General features: G+C 40.9%; 1 protein-coding gene across 4 annotated transcripts in view; it reads left to right on the top strand.

Moving 5' to 3' along the window:
• Nucleotides 1-17188, top strand: part of phf2 (PHD finger protein 2) — a 50381-nt gene extending 33193 nt beyond the window's left edge. The window contains exons 14-23 of one of the 4 annotated variants that reach the window (XR_006009832.1): nucleotides 2245-2360; nucleotides 2545-2723; nucleotides 6877-6944; nucleotides 7144-7310; nucleotides 8185-8483; nucleotides 10646-10741; nucleotides 10813-10922; nucleotides 10995-11304; nucleotides 15295-16218; nucleotides 16340-17188. Coding sequence is in view for 2 of the 4 variants with exons in the window: in XM_041981465.1 (XP_041837399.1) it covers nucleotides 2245-2360; nucleotides 2545-2723; nucleotides 6877-6944; nucleotides 7144-7310; nucleotides 8185-8483; nucleotides 10646-10741; nucleotides 10813-10922; nucleotides 10995-11304; nucleotides 15295-15383 (1434 nt within the window). In the remaining 2 variants the exon portion in view is untranslated. Of the gene's footprint in view, nucleotides 1-2244; nucleotides 2361-2544; nucleotides 2724-6876; nucleotides 6945-7143; nucleotides 7311-8184; nucleotides 8484-10645; nucleotides 10742-10812; nucleotides 10923-10994; nucleotides 11305-15294 lie in introns of all 4 variants that reach the window. The other 3 variants (XR_006009831.1, XM_041981466.1, XM_041981465.1) reach the window with 3 other exon arrangements.
• Nucleotides 17189-21101: the final 3913 nt, after the last annotated feature.

The following is a 21101-nucleotide window of genomic DNA, read 5'->3' as shown; positions in this document are numbered from 1 at the left end:
AGAAACAAAATTGTTGAGGGAGTACTTGGAAATGTATACTCTTGGATGTCAGTTAATTACAGAGGCTGCTCGCAGCTTCAGGAAAAAACGTTTCACATTCATTGTGCATCTGCTTTAGCTAAAAATTAGGTCAGAAAATCTTATAAATTACAAAAAACATTGTGTAAAATGGAAATAAACGCAATCATTTGCAAATCTCATAAACCAATATTTTATTCCCAATAGAACATAATAAAATCTAATCTGATATTCACAGTGAGACATATTACCATTTCATGGAAAAATATTAGCTCATCTTGAATTTAATGGCAGCAACACTTCTGTAAAAGGCTGAAACGGACAAAAGAAGGCTAAAAAAGCAGTAACATAACTGGTTATTAAAAGAGCCCCTTAAAGAGGCAGAGTCTCTCAGAAGTTAGGATGGACGGAGGTTCACCCGTGAGCAAAACAACCAGTTTATAAACTGAATTAATTTCAGGATGATCCTTCTCTTCATTAAACTGAAGACTTTCTGCTTTTCTACGGAAGCCAAGAACGGCCATGCTTGAAATATTTATCAAACGTTATCAAACACGGTTTCTCAAGGTATAAACATAACAAAATAATTTGAGGAACATTTTTGATTAGTTTCAGCGACTGAGTTTTTAGCCTTCAGGAAAGTCAACGTGCTTGCCTTCATTTACTCTTTAAAGATTTATTCTTATAGATTCTTATGACTTCCAACAATTGCCTGTTAAATCAGATGCTAGCTGCTCATTTTCAGCCTCACCTGAAGCATCTTGGGATTTAAAGAAAAGAAAGCTTGTCATCTTGTAATTACCAGCTACAATATGAGGTTATCTTGAGAAGTGACATTAGAGCAGAGCCGCCCTCCCATCAGACATTGCACGTAGGGCACCGAAGTGCACGGTGCAGTGCACGGGCACTTTTCTTTTTATTATGACGGTTGTAGTAATTTAATGTTTATTTTATTTATTTATTTAATCTACATAGCTGTCAGTTTTATCATAAGAAAACATGGTCATCAGAAACAAATACGTTATTTTCATAATATTTTTATTTTAATATTTCCGTGCCAGGATCAATAAAAAAATCCAATAGTCATGATTTAATTTCAGTGTTTCTGTTTTAACTTAAAGTTTGATTTTTTTCAAAGCCACATCTTATTTTCAGCATCAATGTGAGGCGTTAGATGCAGAAACGCCTGTTTTCTCAAGATAATGAGAAAATGACTCCTCCCATGGAGACAAGCTTCGTGATCCCAAAATAACTGAACCGGATAGTTTTTATCATCTTTTATATTATGGCATCAAAATCATTTAATCAATTTCCAACTTCCAAAACATCAATATTTTTTCAAACTGTTGGCATGAAATCTTAATAAACAGTTAATTCTGTTAGTATTTAAAGTCAAGGTCATTTAATCTTTGAAGCAACCCATGAATGTGTACATGTGTCTGGTCCTGTCATTCCCAACAAAATTCCCTGAATGTGTGTGTGAATTTATACGGTAGGTTCAGTCTGAAAGCATGTGTGTTTGGATTATTGGACTTCGAGGCTTTTGACCCTTGTAAACAGAGCGAAAGCAGATTTCGGTATATTAAGATGAGGACACACACCTTGTTTTACCATACTGATAATGTATTGATGTTAATTCTACTTACTAATCAAAGCCTTCCAAAGCTGCTTTGGTTAGATTCATTATGGATAAAAATCTGATTTATGGGAAAAAGAAAAAGGCTGTTTTTATTTTTTTATTGTATTGTTATATATTTTTTGGCCATAACTCAATAATCGGCATGCTAATTATTTGTACAAAAGGCTAATGGGGTAAAAGAAATGTGTAGCCAGGCTGAAGATATACAGCATGTTATGTATCTGTCTGTAGGAATTACAGGCATTGGACATGTCATGGCTACAATCACCCTTATGGCCATAATGTGCACACATTTAATACCTTTCCTTAAATCTGTCTTGTCTGGACAGATGTAGATGTAAACGGCAAACAAGTGGTTCTAGTTGTTACTTGGAGATGGCAAAATCAGGCGTTCACATGCATAGACTGTTAGAACAATACTGCCCAACGAAGTTTTAAAACCAGCTGCTGTTAATCCATTTGTTTACAAATGTCACATTTCTGTTTAAAATGTTAAGCCTTTCCAAGCCAACCTACTTTAAAAACAGATCTGCATATCTGACCGACTGAAATGTGTGGGATTTCTTTCTTTATGGACTTGATTACAGAACAGTAAACCAGATTCCCTGCTGAAAATGGAAGAGGAGTCGAAACTTGACAGAACACCACTGTCAGGAAATAAAGACAGGTTCAGCTTCACTATGTCCCACATGAAAATGCACAGGTATGTAAGTAACGACTGCTGGATAAATGTTTCACCACTCCTGTCACCCCTCTAATGTGGTGCATTACAGCGATTAGAGAGCTATGTGGCTATCATCACTATATCCATTAAAGCTAATTCAAGGACTTCTTGCTGTGAATGCCTGGCTGATCCCTCTCTTATTGTCCTGCGGTTTCCTTTTCAGCTCCAAGATGCTGAAACCTCAGACCAACTCAAGTGTTTTTGGATCATTACAAAACCTTAAAGAGGACAAAAGCAAGCCAGTGAGAGACGAGTATGAGTATGTCTCCGATGAAGGAGAGCTGAAGATTGATGAGTTCCCCATCAGGCGGAAAAAGAACACCGTTAAGAGAGATTTGTCCTGTGAGTATTTTGCACTTAAACCTCCTCAAATCTACTTGGTAGAAAGTAAGTTTAAATAGTTTTAATGTTGGGATTGACGGAAATTTGAAATCATTAATGTATTAAAGGCAATTAAAATTAGCCTGGTTTCAGACCTTAAGTCCTCTGAAAATGGGGATGTTTTTCCCAGTTAACCCTCTGGGGACTAAATTATAAATGGCTGTTTTTTCCTACCGTTGATTTTATGCTTATACTTCACCCTTAAAAAAACTTTAATTTGCCTTGTCTATTTTAATTCTTCTCAGCAAAATCTCACCTGTGTGAATTTAGTTATTTTGTCATTTTGACCTAATGTATTTAAACACTGAACCTAAAAATCACAAAAAAACACAAAATTTGAGTGGAAAAAAGCTGGATTTATTACTTATTATTTATTACTGTCAACAAACCAATTTTATATGTTAGAATGTAAATATAGCTGGTAAGTGTTTAAAAAAAAATAATGTAAAAATATGGCAAATAACATACAATTATATACATTAAAATGCAAGCAATACCACAGCCGTTGTTTTTTTGTTGTTTTTTTCCTTTGTACTACTTACAAAACAATTAGATGTTACTCAAAGTCCCTTCATCGTTTTTATACAAAAAACAAAACTGATATTTCTACACACTAAACACAATAAACACTTCAAACACAATAAATGTCTCAAATCTCAAAACTATCACTGTTTCTTGATTCGCCATCTCTCCCACAACCTTCCCCCAGCAACTACATGATGTGTATTACCACATTGATTTTTTTAATTGGTTGATGTGCTGCTTTTTTCCACCAATAGGGAGAACCACTGCTTGTCGTACTTGTGAGTTTCTGTTTGCCAGCACTTTGCTAAGAAAAGCCTGTTTTTACAGTTTCTTTCTGCATCAAACTGGCATCACATGTGATGATAATATACACGAAAAAGTGTCCATCCATCCATCCATCCATCCATTTTCTGCCGCTTATCCGGAGTCGGGTCGTGGGGGCAGCTGCCTAAGCAGGGAAACCCAGACTTCTCTCTCCCCGGCCACATTCACCAGCTCATCCGGAGGGATCCCGAGGCATTCCCAGGCCAGCCGAGAGATGTAGTCCGTCCAGCGTGTCCTGGGTCTTCCCTGGGGTCTCTTTCCGGTGGGATGTGCCCGGAACACATCACCAGGGAGGCGTCCAGGAGGCATCCTAACCAGATGCACGAACCACCTCATCTGGTTGCTCTCGATGTGAAGGAGCAGTGACTCTACTCTGAGCCCCTCCCGGATCACCAAGCTTCTCACCCTATCTCTAAAACCTGGTACACACATAAGGATTTTTTAATCTTGTGAGATTTTTTATCTGGTCGAGACCTCAAGATAAAAAATCAGGAATTTATCAGTTTTGATCGTACTGTGTTTAGTGTGCTCCGATATTCTTATCTAATAAAACACACATAACAGTGCTGTCCCGCAACTCATCTACAATCTAGTCCTCCGAGCCGGACATCTCACGTTACCAAACGTGATCTAACAAAAACATATAAGAAGAGCCATAGCAACAACCAGCACCAAACAAAGACGAAGAAACATGACAACAACCGGAAAACACAAAACCCAGGACTGCGTGAATTCATGATTCAATATCCCCATTCAATTTCCCCAGCCAGCTCGCTTTCTGATTGGCTACATTCCGTGCCACGTCACCATCCACAGTTCATGAGTTGTCGGCTTTTTCCCACACATATGAAGATATCGGGTCATAAATGTTAAACATGTTCAATATTCACGATTTTCAGGTATGACCCGTTTCGGAGCCGATTATCGGGACAAGTCTGCTCATAACACACCTCAGACCAAACGATAATTGTACAGGGAAATCTTATAAGACTCAATAATCGGGCGTTTGCTGTCTTTTGTTGGGAAGAGGGAAAATCGGGATAAAAACAGCTCAAAAGTCCTTGTGTGTGTACCAGGCTTAAGGGGGAGCCTGGCCACCCTGCGGAGAAAAATCTGCAGAAAAATCATTGCTTGTATTCACATTCTCATTCTTTCAGTCCCTTGCTGAAACCGCGTGTTTCTCTTAGCTTGCTGATACCCATCAGCTGCCCCCGGAGTCCCACAGGACTCCTTCAGCTTGACGGCATCCCTCACTGCTGGTGTCCACCAACATGGTTGGGGATTACCACCGCCACAAGTACCAACAACCTTACGGCCACAGCTCCAGTTGGCCACCTCAACAATAGAGGCACCGGAACACAGCCCACTTGGACTCAGTGTCCCCCGCCTCACCAGGAACATGGTTGAAGCTGTCGGAGATGGGAGTTGAAACTCATTCTGACAGGGGACTCCACCAGATGTTCCCAGCAGACCCTCACAACACATTTGGGTCTGCCAGGCCTGACCGGCATCCTCCCCCACCATTTGAGCCAACTCACCACCAGGTGGCGATCAGTTGACAGCTCCGCACCTCTCTTCACCCAAGTGTCCAAGACATGGTGCTGTTCCTCCCAATCACGCCCCTCCATATCTTACTGTCATTGCCCATGTGAGCATTGAAGTCTCCCAGCAGAACAGAAAGGGAGTGCTTTCCAGCACCCCATCCAAGTACTCCAAAAAGGGTCCACAAAAACTGTGTTCTCCGACACCCCATGCCCCCAGCCAAAGGTGGAGGGGATGGGTCTACTCTCTCGTCTACTGGGGTAAACCCCAATGTAAAGGTGCTAGGTCGAGGGGGCAATGAGCATACCCACACTTGCTCGGCACCTCTCACTAGCAGCAACTCCAGAATGGAAGAGGGTCCATCCCTTCTTGAGGACAGTGGTTCCAGAGCCCAAGCCGTGCGTCAAGGTGAGTCAAACTATATCTATCCAGAACCGCTCAGCCTCGCTCACCAGCTCAGGCCCCTTCCCCACCAAAGAGGTTACGTTTCACGTCCCTAGAGCTAGCTTCTGCAGCCGAGGATCAGACCGCCAGGGTCCTCGCCTTCAGCCGCTGCCCAGCTCACACTGCACCCGATCTCTGTTGCCCCTCCTGCGGGTGTTAAGCCCACAGGAGAGGGGAGCCTTGTCACTCTTTTGGGCTAAGCCCGACTGGGCCACAAAGACCCATGCCTGGTGGTCGGGTCTTTGCCTATGCCTGGTGTCTATGCCTCACCTCCAGGCTTGGCTTCAGAGGGGGGCCCCGGTGACCCACGTCAGGGCAAGGGAACCTGGATCCATTGTTTTTATTCATCATAGGGATCTGTTGAGCCGTGCTTTGTCTGGTCCGTCCCCTAAAGATCTGTTTGCTGTGGGTGACCCTACCAGGGGCATAAAGCCCCCGACAACATAGCTCCTAGGATCTTCAGGACACGCAAACTCCGGCTCAGGGTGGAACACACAAGTGTGCCATATATTTTTTATCATAACTCTGGTTTTACTTGGTCAAACAACACCATTTAAAAACTGGTTCATAGATTGATGTCTGCATTGTTGAAATGTTGAAAACTGAAGTTGAAGTTGAAGCCACATGAAGATGTGGCTGCGTCTTGCTGCTAGGTGATCAATCGGATATCTGATCTGTACGCACTGGTACTTGTGTTGTCTTCTTAGGGTTTAAAAAAAACTGCTTGCTATCAAAACATAAATTAATAAATACGTTTTTAAAAGGATAAGGATAAAAAAACTGATTTAAAAAAAAAGAATAAATAAATACATTTTTAAAAATGAGCCAAAATATCTAACTTTAGATTAGTTTCTCAGCCTTGTGCTAGCCTTAGCAGGTTTGCTAGCCATTGCTAGCTAAAAGTTGTTTGTTCAGCAAATACAAATAAAATTGCTTTTCTCAGAGTTAGAAAACCAAATATTCTGCCTTCCTAGCAATGAATACATTAACTATAGAGCTAAAGTAGCTAGCTTTAGCTTCCTTTCTCAGTCTTGTGCCAGCTACAGCAACTTTACTAGCTGGCGCTAGCTGAAAATGATAGCTAGAAGAAACAGCCGCCAGTTGTTGACAGAACTGCTCAGTTTTCTGTTTAATGAAAATAACCCCTGTCTTATGCTAACCTAGATAAGATGGATGGTGTTAGCTACAACAGCTCAGCAACACAAGGTTGATATAAATGTGTAGATATTCAGAGAAACTTGCTAGTCATTGCTAAATGATTAATTCATTTTTTCCGTAGTTTTATCAGACATCAGAGAACCACTTCAGCCATCCAAAAAACCAAAGTTCCAGCCCTTGGTCGCAAAGGTACGTATCACACAACACCACCGGTGAGTAATAACCCAGTTAAAAAGGAACCTTAAACACATTTCTAATAGACGAAGCACTCAGACATTTTCTTCCAGAGTCGGTTGACCTTAGCTCAGGACATTCGGACAGCAATGAAACTGCAGTACAGCAGAATAAACAGATTTTTATCTTATCTGTCCACTTCCTATAAAACCAGAGCATGGACTCCTCAGATGAAGAGAAGCTGCACATAGACACAGAGGTCAAACCTGAAGTGAAAAGTCGCAACTCTAAGGTGAAGAAAAAGAGTGGAAGTGCTGCAGGGATCCTGGACCTGCTTCAGGCCAGCAAGCAAGTGGGTGGGATCGACTACAGCGCCAACAGGTAAACCAAGCTGATTATTTTCTGCCTCTAGACTCCTTTCCCTTCAACACCAATGAGGCTCTGGGCTGCAGAGCATGCACAACATTAATCTCTTAATGGCCCCCGAGAGACCTCTTTTCCTCACAGTAAATGAATTTTGGGTCTCTTTAATGAGGCGAGTCACCGACAAACAAACGGCCACTCAGTGACGACATCAATAAATGAAAAAGCTGAATTTTATAACAAACTCTGAGCTGAAAAATCAAGAGTGACTGAAGCAACAGTTTATGAAGACTCTGTCAGCAGTTTGTGTTAAAGCCAGTGTTTGATTCCTCCTATGCTGATCTATCCGAGCCAGCGTGGCTCCGGGCTCTTCCATTTGCTTTTCGCTGTTTGGTTCAGAGCTTGATGGTCTGTTTCCACCACACTGAAAGCTACAAATGAGCAATGAAAGAAAGAAAGAAAACATTGCGAAATTATGTTAATTTTTCAAATAGTGTAAAAGCTGAGGATGGAGTGAAGTGAGCGTGATCATGATGGTGATCAGTTTAGCAGTTAATAGTTTAATAGGACGTTTGCATTTATTTTCCCAGGTGGTTCTTAAAGTGATCACAGCTTCAGTTCCTAAAAAAACCTCACTGATTCTCACTAATCTCATGGTTTGTCTGATCAGCCTCATTTCTTTTCATTTACATCCAGGCCTCTAACAGACCTTTATTTATTTATTGATTATCTATCCATGCCATTGTTTTTTTTTTCTGATTTTGGGTTACATTCAGATGTGCCAGCTTTACTTCGCTCCCCAGGTCGAGCTCTTTTCTCTTCACCTGTGCCAGCATGTCGACGGCTGTGTAATGGTTGCGTTGTTGTTTATTTCTTATTGGCGTACTTACAGTCAGCCACCTGCATCTCCCAGCACACAGGAGGCCATTCAGGGCATGCTGTCCATGGCCAACCTGTCGTCTTCAGAGAGCTTGCAGCAGCCATGGAGCAACAGCCAGTCCAAAAACAATAACCAGTCGAAGAACAACTCACACAGCTCGCAGGTCGGCAAGAAGGCCGGAGGAGGAGGAGGAAGCAAGCGGCCGACCAAACGTCTTCCGAAGAAACCCAGGAAAAGCAGCAGCATGGAGAGTCTGGATTACGATGATGACCAGGATCACATGGACGCCTGTTTCAAGGACTCAGATTATGGTAAGAAAAAGAAAAAACACTTGTTTCCTTGTTTGTTAAGACATCAATCACTGACTTATTTACAGAGTAAACGCCTCCTCAGGACCACCTTCTAGTACCGGGTCGTCCTCTTCATCAGGTCCACCTTCTAGTACCGGGTCGTCCTCTTCATCAGGTCCACCTTCTAGTACCGGGTCGGACCTTTTTAATCCTGGTGTGATAGATGAAGCAGGTGGTGGAAACCTTCCTCAGAGGTTTTCTCCATATTAACATGACAGCATCACACAGTTGCTGCAGGTTTGTCGGCTGCATCCATGATGAGAATCTCCCGTTCCACCACATCCCAAAGCTGCTCTACTGGACTGAGATCTGGTGGCTGTGGAGGCCGTTGGAGTCCAGTGAACTCATGGTCATGTTCTAGAAAGCAGGTGGAGATGATCTGAGCTTTGTGACATGGTGCATTATCCTGCTGGAAGTAGCATCAGAAGATGCTCCACTGTGGTCATAAAGGGATGGACATGGTCAGCAACAATACTCAGGTAGGCTGTGCTGGTTAAACCAGGACACGTTGGTACTAAGGGGCCCAAAATGGACCAAGAAAATCTCCCCCCACCATTACACCAGCAGCAGCCTGAAGCGTTGATCCAAGGCAGGATGGATCCATGTTTTCATGATGTTTCCAGCAGATTCTGAGTCTAGCATCTGAATGTGGAGCTGAAATGGAGACTCATCAGACCAGCAACGTTTCTCCATCTTCTATCGTCCAGTGTTGGTGAGTGTGTGTGAATTGTAGCCTCAGTTTCCGGTTCTTAGCTGGCAGGAGGCACCCGGTGTGTCTTCTGCTGCATCCTGGTCCAGACAACTGCTGCTCTGGATATTTTTTCTTCTTCAGACCATCTCTGGAAACCCTGGAGATGGTTGTGGGTGAGAATCCCAGTAAACACTCAGACCAGCAACCATGCCACGTTCAAAGTCTCTTAAATCCTCTTTCTTCCTCATTCTGATGCTCAGTTTGAACTCCAGCAGGTCGTCTTCTCCACATCTCCATGGCTACATGCTGCCGTGTGACTGGCTGGTTAGGTGTTAGTGTTCACAGGAAGTTGAACAGGTGGACCTGAAGAAGTGGACGATGGCTGGATGTTAGATTTTTAACATTAGTGTAAGTGTGACTCTTTGGTCTATAGTTGAATGGCATAGCTTAAAATATCACAGCAATTGTTCAATTTGTGATAAAAGTGCCAAATTTGCTAGGTATGTTTATAGATTAACGTAACAAAACTGGATATTGGGGCATGATAAATTCATCCCCATGGTGTAGCTACAGCCATATTTAATTATGGCCACCAGAAGTTGGTTAACTGCCTTATTGTGTGAGATTTACATCCAATTAAAAACATTATCTAGACTCTAGTGACACTGATATGCTGTATAACCTACAAAAGTACTAACCAAACTCAGCCAAGACCAACAAATTTAAAATAAAAACCTGAATGTTCAATTAGTTGGAGACATGATATTGGCAATAAGTCCTCATGTAAAGCAGTAGAATTTCTCAGGTTGGAGTGATTATATGGCCCCTCTATATTTGATTTCCTATCTATTCCTTAAGTTGTACTTCACCTCCTCTTGACAAGGCTTATTTTTCAGATCCACCATGATGGATTGACCATTCTTTAATTCTCCATCCAGCCTGGATCTTCTCATCAGCAGCAGATGAATATGTTTGGTTTGCTCTGGTGTTGCTCTGGTTTCTCTCTGAAGCTTTTCCAGCTACAGCTGCTTCCACCCAGCCAGCTTGTTAATAAGCCATTAACACAAGTCCTGAGCTGTTATTTTACATGCCTTCTGAGCTCCTAATTAGTGTCTAATCAGTTGTTCGTTGCATGAATGTTGTCGCTCCTAAACCCTTTCGGCTGGGACGTCGCCTCCCTCACCGCCGCTCTGGTAAGCAGCCGTTTTCATCCCGATGGGGTAGTTATCAGATATTAGCCTGGATTGGAGTGATTGTGCTGTGAGCGGGTGGAGAGGAGGCCGCCAGCAGCTGCCTCACAGCTGCCCTGCATCATACTGCTGGAAATATTCTTCATTTGAGAAAACAGAAATAATTGCACAACAATCTGAGCTTCACATGCTCTCATTGAGAAGCCTCCATGCGTGACAGGAGTAATTTGTTCTGATTTCAGTGTATCCCTCACTGGAGTCAGAGGAGGATAATCCTGTTTTCAAATCCAGGTCGAAGAAGCGGAAAAGCAGTGACGACACTCCGTACAGTCCCACAGGTAAAAACCTCCATCTTTACACAGTTTTCTGGCCTTAACTGGTTCCAACCGCGATGTGAATGTCACTGCAGCGCGAGTCGGACCTTCAGTTCCTCGACAAGAGCGACCGGCCAGAGACGGAGCTCGTGTGGCCTCCATAGAAACGGGCCTGGCTGCAGCAGCGGCAAAGCTTTCCCATCAGGTATGTCAGTTTTCTGTGACTTCACAGGATAACGCTGCAGTCTGCTTCACCTGAACCCCCATGTGTCCACAGGAGGAGCAGCAAAAAACCAAGAAGAAGAAGAAAAGCACCAAAAAGAAGGCCACGGTCACCGAGGAGCCTGCAAAACTCTCTCAGGACAGCAGCTCACCGGAGCACAACCTGGATTCCCACGATGGCAGCCTGACCGACCACGAGTTCAACACCGGGACCGTCAAGTCCCCGGGGGGCCCGCAACCCATGGCACCAGGGGTCTTCGTCAGCCAGCGGCGGCCGTCCATGTCTTCCCCCAACAACAGCACCAACTCATCCAACAGCAGCGGCATGGCCAAGGGGGACCGCGTGGGGGCCGCAGACGCCAAAGGTATGAGTCCCAGATACATGACCCATCATAGCCTCTCTGAGGCCCTGTGGGGCCCGAAACAGAGTTTTATACAGCCCTAATATGTCCCTCTGCCACTGAACACCACAGCAACACCAGTGTTTAACTCTTCAGATACAGTAAATATTTTTGTGAATTAACGTCACTTCCATGGTTTTCTGTGGTTCCTCAATGTCAACAAAAACAAGGAGAAAGTTTGACATCTGTAATAAATAACTAGTTCCACCTTAAAACCAGTTAGCATGAAAAACTAATTATCATTCAGGCGAGACTAGATGTCACTCAGAAATTAGACATTTTCACATTTTCCGTTTTTTTTTGTTTTGTTTTGTTTTTTTGTGGCAGGGTGAAAATGTTTTTTCTGGGAAATTTCTGGAATTTTCTTTCAGTTTTAGCAAAAGTTGACTGGAAATATGGATCGAACACAGATATAGGAATTATGTGTAAGACCTAAGATCAGCTGTAATATCATCTCATATCGATCCATGCTTCCTGTGATATTAGTAAACATAAAATTATAAATACCCTGAATTCACCCTTTAGACGCCAAAGTCGCAAAATGGCGACAATTACTGGGCCAAAGAACCGCATATCATTTTCAACCACGAGATGTTGTCAGCCGACTCAGTGAATCTCTCCATCCCTAATATACATATATGTATGTGTGTATCTGTGTGTGTGTGTGTGTGTGTGTGTGTGTGTGTGTGTATGTATATATATATATATATATTTATATATATATATATATACATATACGTGTATATGTGTATATGTGTATATATATATATTAGTGCTGGGCAACGATTAAAATTTTTAATCGCGATTAATCGCATGACATGCTGCGATTAATCGCATCGTTACTCGCAAAATGTCTCTTTCCTTTAAAAGAAGGCCTACAGCTATATAAAGAAAATGCAGTAAATTTTGGTTTACTAACACACATCAGGGGTGTTTAACCTGCGACTCTGGACCTTCCACAATGTCTCTAAATACGTGGCTAAAATATTTTTTTAAAATCTATCTTTCTTGTCATTAGGTTGGAAACCAGGGACTTTTTTTTTCTTTTATGGCATTTTCCACAAATATCTACATCCCTTAGAAGAAAGTCTGTCTATCCTCGTTTTATAAAGGTTTTATGTGTTTCCTTTATTTTAAAACCTTAAAAATTGAAATTAAAAATGTGGTTCTTCAAAAATAACAAATATCCTTTGGTGGCTCTTCATTCAAAATATATATTAAGCTGACTTTTTGAAAAGTCTGGTAACATCTGCGTCTCTAAAGGAGTTTTATTTAGCTGGCTGAGGGAAAAATGGCTCTTTGGATTGGAAAGGCTGCAGACCCCTGCAGTAAACACACAAACAGGTTTAGCATCGGTTTTCTCTTTAAACAGCAACAGTTAAAATATTTCTTCATATATATTTTTAAAACTAAATATTTATGAGAAAGAAGGATGAAATGTTCAGGATTTACTAACTAAAAGGTAAAAAGTCAGCAGGATGGATTTAAAGCTGTGAAGCTGCTTCCTTCTAAACACAGAAGGAACAATATGTGATGAATATCAGCATCAGGTGAACAGACAGAAAGCAGGATTAGAATCTCACAGCTTCTAGATGGTGAGGAGAGAGAAATATTCACAATATGCACAATAACTTCCATCCATGCACCTTCACTGCTTCATTATCCAGGTTTCTGGATATAAATTCTCTAAACTTTCATTCTTAGCTTGACTGTTTAGCTTCACCTCTGCACCTGCAGCCTCCGCTACCGGGAGTTAAGAGTTAACATCTCGTTTCCGGGTGTAGCGTCAGGTCTGTAGATGTAACTATAAACATGTGTGGTATCCACAGAAAGTCCAGAATCTCAGCTACCAGCTCAGTAAAACCATTTCTATCACCAACACACACAGTTAAGACAACAATAGTTAAAAGACCAGGTACACAAAGTCTGGAAAACATGTAAACACAGATGATGTTTCCCCATGAACACGAACAAACGGCTCCTCTACTGAAAGCTCACATCTCACAGATTCCACAGCTGGAAGTTTCATGTCGCTACGACCAAGATTCACCGAACCAGAGGCAGAAGAAGACCCGATTTATGCTGCACGCTTGTAAAAGTCAGAAAGCATGTTTGCTGTCTTGCATAAATTACAACCGCATTTATAAAAAAAAAAAAAAAAAAAAAAAAAAAAGATAATAAAGAAGTTTCCCGTCCAAAAATTACGATGTTCTGTCCATCTGCATGTATTTTGACAAAGAGAAACGTCGGTTCTTTTTTTCTTCTTCCTGTTCCAGACAGAAAACATCTCTTTATTTTAATAAACCCGCTCTCTCCCGATCACGTCAGACGCACCGCTGCAGCAGGGATATGGCAGGCCAGACCTGCCACAATTACGCCACTAATCTGTCACGTTTCACCCAAAGAAAGGCGAAAACACGCCGTTTTGTCAGTAAACACGGCGTTTTTTTCGCCGTAATAAAAGGCCGCGCTGTTAAGGTCTGGCCTGCCATAAAAGCCAGCAGCCAGCAAAAAAAAAAAAAAAAAAAATAGACACGCGATTAAAAAAATTAACGGCGTTAATTAACGCGTTAACGTGCCCAGCACTAATATATATATATATATATGTGTATATGTATATATGTATGTATATATATGTATATGTATATGTATGTATATATATATATATATATATATATATATATACACATACATATTTATATATGTATGTATATGTATATACATACATATATATATATGTATGTATGTATGCACTTTTACATCATATAATAACATTTTATGTTTTTATTCTATTTTAATTATTTAAAAATTCATTACAACTTCCAGATCTACAAAACCAGCAACTATATGTTGAAGTGAAAAATCCAGTATTGCACATGATGATCAGGAACTTTTCCAGATCTAAAAGTTATTTTAAATGTACATGCGTGTACATTTCCACATGTGTGCAGTAATTCTGACTACCGCAGCTGACTCACCTCATGTGAGTTTTGTTTCAGTCTGAAAGCTGACCAGCTGACCTTTAAGGACCATGTTGCCTCGGTTGCTCGATCTTGCCGATTTGTTCTCTACAACATCAGGAGGATCAGACCCTACCTGACTGAACACATGACCCAGCTCCTGGTCCAGGCTCTGGTCATTTCACGCATTGACTACTGCACCTCCTTACTGGCTGGCCTGCCTGCATGCTCAGTTAAACCTCTGCAGATGATCCAGAATGCAGCAGCACGTCTGGTCTTCAACCAGCCCAAAAGAGCTCATGTCACTCCGCTGCTAATCGCTCTCCACTGGCTTCCAGTTGCAGCGCATCAGATTCAAAGCTCTGCTTCTGGCTTACAAAACAAACGGCTCCGGTCTACCTTCACTCCTTAATCCAGAGCTACACTCCCTCTCCACAGTTACGCTCTGCGAGTGAAAGACGCCTAGTGCTCCCACCACAAGGTGGCGCCACATCAGTAGCTAGACTCTTCTCCTCTGTTGTTCCCCGGTGGTGGGACGGTCTACCAACCTCCGTCCGATCCTCAGAGTCCTTATCCACTTTTAAAAGTAAGACTCAGCTGTTTAAGGAGCATTTCCACACTTAGCTTAACTCTTCTACTCAGAATGAGTTAGAAAGATTTGACCAGCTACCCATGATGATGTTGTTTGATGAAATCGTGATCTTGTATTTAAAGAAAATGACTTACAAAAAACTACAAAAAACCTACAAAAAAAAAAAAAAAAAAAATTTAAATATATGCACTGCCTCTAGCACTACATGACAGCACCTGGATCCAACTGGACTCCCAGCAGTCTGACTACCACTTAATGATGACGTCCCGTCTTGTGTTGTTTTTACTCTCAAATGTAAGTCGCTTGGGATAAAAGTGTCTGCTAAATGACTGTAGAATAGAATGAAAGCAAAAGTGAACTCACTTATCATGTCATTTTTGTTATTTCTGGTTCTTTCTACAGCGAAGCGGCTAAAGAAAGGCATGGCGACAGCCAAACAGAGACTGGGAAAGATTTTAAAGATCCATCGAAATGGAAAGCTCCTTCTGTAGCATGAGGTGGACTGTTGAGGGACTGAGGATGGACGACGAGCTGGGTCGGACCCCAGACTCATTGCCCTGCTCACCGAGAAATGCCGACAACAGGAAAAAACTGAAACAAGATGGAGGAAGAAAAAAATCATGCATTTCTCAATTTGTAAGAAGAACATCACTCAAATAGGTTTTTGCCTCGACTTATACTTTATAACTTTCAGATATTAAAGTGTACAGAAGCTATTCTAAATATTTTTTAAGAAAACACGTCTCATTTTCCTACAGCTGTCAGTTTATCAGGGGTTGCTCCAACATGAAGTAGAAATACATGGCAGTCATTCCAAGACATGTGAAAGTATCCCCGCTTTGCATGGATTCAGTTGCATGTGCGCTTAGGTGGGGTTTTTGGGAGGGGGGTGGGTCTATGGATGCAGCTTATCTTTACCATACTGAGACAAAATGGGAAAACATTCCTCCTTCCGGGGTAAAAGAAAATGTTTGCAGAGCACTATCAGTATATTTATTTATTCTTCTCTTAGTCAGTGGATACGAAAAAAAGGAGCAAACTGTAAAGCACAAGGTGGTTCACAGGTGGTTCACATGTGGTTCACAGGCGTTTCACAGGTAATTCACAGGTGGTTCGCAGGTGATTCACATGTGGTTCACAGGCGGTTCACAGGTAATTCACAGGTGGCTCACAGTGATTCACAGGTGGTTCACATGTGGTTCATAGGCGGTTCACAGGTAATTCACAGGTGGCTCACAGTGATTCACAGGTGGTTCACATGTGGTTCACAGGCGGTTCACAGGTGGTTCACATGTGGTTCACAGGCGGTTCACAGGTAATTCACAGGTGGTTCACATGTGGTTCACATGTGGTTCACAGGCGGTTCACAGGTAATTCACAGGTGGTTCGCAGGTGATTCACAGGTGGTTCACAGGCGGTTCACAGGTAATTCACAGGTGGTTCGCAGGTGATTCACAGGTGGCTCACAAATGATTCATAGGTGGTCACATGCGGTCTACAGGTGGTGAGGTTGGCCAGTTTAAATTTGAGACAAGAGGCCGGTTCACCAGGAAGGGACAGGAAAACCCAGATTGTGACACTACATCGGACCTGGAATGATAAGCGTCATCCGTGGCAGGTGGGCGGTTTCGAGGGGATTCTTTCGCTCTCCTTTTGCTTTCGCAGGCAGCACCAACAATCCAAACGAGCCAAACTCACATCTGCGTTTTTACAGCTTATATAGAATGTAGCTTGTAAATAGCCTTTTAATGTTTTTTATCCTTTCCCCTTCAGGCTTAATTCTACATTTTTACCAGTTTTGCTAATTATGAATAAATGAATAAAAGTATATATATGTATATGAATATATGTTATATTCCTGATTTTTAATCTTTATTTCATTTTATAGCAGAGACTTCAGTTTTTTAATGTTAGTTTTAACGGTGCTGCCTGGAAAACAAGAGAAGTCAACATTTATCGTCACATGGCCTTACATACACAAAGCTCATTGTATTGTGATTTTGTTTGAATGAGAGACAAAACTGTATAAAAAAACTAAAGTAAAACAAAAGAAAGTTTCTATGACCAGCCTCTTGTTGGACTTGTAGTATCCTGAAGGGTTTGGAGGTATTTTATTAGCACCTTGTGAAGTGTTTCTGTGTCAGTGATGTAATTTATTAATGTTTGTAGCTTTTTTATACTTGTACAATTCTTAAAAGTTTTGCTTTTGAATATGTCATCAAGTTGTGAAAGTACCCTTTAATTTTTTATTTTTTTTTAATTGTGTTTTTTTTTTTTTGGAGGGGGGGGTGCATTTTGTTTTGTTTTGTTTGTTTTGGGGGGGGGGCTCCAAACTTCATGAACACACTTGGAAAAAAGACAATGATCTCCATCATGTCACATTTCTGACATTCTCGAACGTTTTCCGTCATCCACTCAGATCAAACTCCCGTCTGTGGGACATGTTTTCAGGTTTCATTTGTACAGTCCTTGCGTTGCTTTGTCGTGTTTTTTTTGTATGTCCAACCATTAAATGCATCCACTGTGCCACAACAGTGAGTCCTGCCTGTTGTAGCTGTCTTCCCTTACTGTTATTTACAGCATTAGTAAATATTTACAATCTTTTTTGACCTGAATCTATATTTTTATGTATTTAGATGATTCTGTTGGCGGTCATGCTTCACTTTTTTAAGACACGGAGAAAACTCGAGGAACAAACATATTGTTGTTGAATGATATGATTGTTCGCCTTGTTTACTTTTGCAATACGGTTACTGTGGAAAAAATCCTCCTTTGTAATGTGTTCCACTCCCACTTGCAATGTTACAGCTTCTGTGGTGACAACTAAAAATGTTTTTTTCCTGCTTCATGTTGTCTTGCTTTGAATCCAGCACCGCATGAAAAAACAGAAATTCTCCCGAGTTATTAGTTAGAAATACCACAAATTTAACACCATTAAAACTGTTTTTGGAATTTTGTATTTACATCTTTATTAAATAAAGATCGAAAGACCTGCAAATCTTTCATTCTAATTTTTAATAAAGAGACATTTGAAAGTGTAGCAAACTGCAACATCTGGTATAAAAACCAGGAGTCTGGATCCACCACATTCACCTTCATCTACCTTAAAACACACCTGGAGAGGTTAGTCACTGTAAAATAAAAGCTAATGTTAGCATCTAGGTTAGCAGCTATGTTAGCAACGAGCATAGCGCCACAGCGCTGTAAATGCTGTCTTGTTGCTACAATGTTAACTCCATCAGACCCGCCCACCCAGGATAAACTGGAACTAGTAAACCAACAGACGCGTTGGAATTAACTGGTTTTCTGGGTCTGATTATTAGAGAAACAAGTTACAGCAGCTGCTTATTTATTTATGTATTTATTTTTATTTACTTGTTTATTTGTCAGGGACAGAGTGTAAATAAAAAGACTTGCTGATGCCAGATTTAAGCCAAATTACCAAATTTCGTCTGTTCTTAGTTGGTAACAAACCTATGTATCTAAAAATATTAATTTTAAACAAAAACTGATCAAAAAAGGAAAAAGCAAAGCTAACTATTGATAATATTGTTAAAGTCCACACACCATAGAGACAAAGCTACTAGATAACGAAGCAATACAACCTCACAACCAATAAACACTAGAAGTCCCCGTATGCACTCATCAAAGCACATGTTACACGGAAAACATAGAAATGCATTACAAAGAAAACACGAATGTCAGTATGTTTTAACACACGCATGTTCGTATGTTAAAGAAAAAACACGCGTGTCTTATGTTACAGAGAAAACTGGTGGTATATGCGTATAGGGTGAGGTGGGAGTGGAAAAAGTCTGTGATGGAGGGAAGAGAAAAACATATATGTTAGGGTTATATTTACTCCTCGGAATAAACCAAAACAACGTCACACTGAAACACTCAAAACTAAACAAACTGCTACAAAAATGATAAATAGCAGAAAAAAACAACATTTAGGTAAAAATAAATAACATTTAGTGTAAAAGTCCAGGGCAAGAAATGGCACAAGTGCTAATCTTAAAGCAATGTCAAAAAACACACGTTAAACTAAAAAAAAAACTGCTACAATTATGATGAACGAAGCAAAAATAATGCTCCTGTGTAAACCAAAAAAATCAAACTATCAAATTTAATTTTTAAAGCATGTTTCATGTTTAAATAGCAGTAGCCTACCCTTACAATAAACAGGCAGCTGCATAAATACTGCACTGCAAATACAATTAGAAAATTAAATACAGACCATTTAAAATTATTACATCGTATCAAAGCTTTACTTTATGTCATTTGACATTATGACATGCGTACATTTTATTGTATAATATAGGTGGTACTTTTATTATTATGATGTACAGCGAATTCCAAACAAAAGTAGATCTGTTTAAGTTTCATCGTAACCTCCATCTGAAAGTTGGCACCACACCACTCCCAGCCAAGCCGCTTCTTGTTCCTACATGCAAGACATAACAAGAACATCATTCAGACTCAAGTCTACTTTCACACCAAACATATGTAATCACATCTCAATACCTTCTACAAAAAAGTGACGCATGACGTTGACCAACTCTTTGCATCTAAGGGAAAGATGGATTACAACCTGACAAAAGAAGAAACAGAGACATTCAGCTAATGAAAAAGTCATAATTAAAAGAGCTGATAAAGGTGGAGCTGTACTGGTGTGGGGCAGAGACCAATATATCACAGAGGCCATAAGACAGCTGAATAATAGTGAGTACTATGAACTTTTATTGTCTAACCCAAAAGAGCAAATGAAAACTGAACTTATGGAAATACTTGGACATGCTAAAAATGAAGAATGGATCTCCCAAAAAGAAGATGATTTCCTGGTCTGTAGCTGCCTAAGAATTCCTTAATTTTACCTGCTTCCTACAGTGGACAAAAACTTGGAGAATCCGCCTGGAAGACCAATAATCAGCTGCAAAGAATCTACACAACCAGCATCCCAGTTTGTTGACTTTTTCATGAAGTCATTTGTCTTAGAATTGCCATCCTTTATTCAAGATAGAACTCATGTATTAAATAAAATTAAGGACATAAAGAACACTGGATCTTCTTGTCACCGTGGATGTTGGAGTACTTTAACTAACATGGACTTGGGTCTTGGACAGATTTAGCTGAAGGTAGCGATCCTTCATCCATGCGGAGACATCAGCAACATGCTGATATTCACATTGAGACGGTTGTGTCATCAGGTGGGAAAGAAAGAAAAAGCTGAGTGTCATCTGCATAGCAGTGGTAGGAGAAACCATGAGAGTTAATGCCTGCACCGAGTGAGGAGGTGTATAGTGAAAAGAGAAGAGGGCCAAGCACCGAGCCCTGAGGCACCCCTGTTGTCAGCCCATGTGATCTGGACATTCCCCTTCGCCAAGATACTTTGATGGATCTTCCTGTGAGGTAGGACCTGAACCACGAGAAGAGAGATCCTGAGATACTAAGCTCTGAGAGTGTGGAGAACAGTATATGATGGCTGACCGTGTCAAAGGCAGCAGACAGGTCCAGCAGTATAAGGACTGAGGATTGACCAGTGGATCTGGCAACCCGTAGGGAATCAGTAACTCACAGGAGAGCAGTGCCCCCTTCTGCTTCCATCCTGCAACTGGCTGAATGGACTCTTCATAACAATGTGTTCTTGTTTCAGAATCAGTTCTTCAAACAGAAAAAAGGCACAGCAATGGGCGTTTGGTTTGCACCTAATTATTCTGATCTGTTTATGGGCGCATGGGAAGGAAAATGAATACATTTTAACCTCAATGACTATGTGAACAACATTATATGGTGGGGCAGGTATATTGATAACATTATCCTACGTTGGTCACGTTCAGAAACAGAACTGCTTTAATTCCACTCATATTTGAACAATACCAATAAGAATCTGAAGCGCAGTCTGGATTTCAAATTCTAAAAATCAATTTCCTAGATCTTAAAATCTCAAAAGATATCAATGGAGATTTACACACCTCCATTTTTACAAAATCTACAGACCGCAACACAATTCTTAGAGCTGATAGTTTCCACCCTACTTGGCTAATAGAAACATTCCTACTGCTAACTTTCAGAGGCTGAAACGTATAATATGTGATACAGAAGAAGAGTTTGAAAGAAATGCACAAGACATGAGTCAGAGATTTAAGACAAGGGGATATCGGCAAAAAACTATATTCAAAGCATATAACAAAGCAAAAAGTCTCCCT

The sequence above is a fragment of the Melanotaenia boesemani genome, chromosome 3 (assembly GCF_017639745.1).
Source record: "Melanotaenia boesemani isolate fMelBoe1 chromosome 3, fMelBoe1.pri, whole genome shotgun sequence".
Taxonomy (NCBI): Eukaryota; Metazoa; Chordata; class Actinopteri; order Atheriniformes; family Melanotaeniidae; genus Melanotaenia; species Melanotaenia boesemani.
The sequence above is the reverse complement of the archived record's forward strand: the minus strand, read 5'-3'. Positions and strand labels throughout refer to the sequence as shown.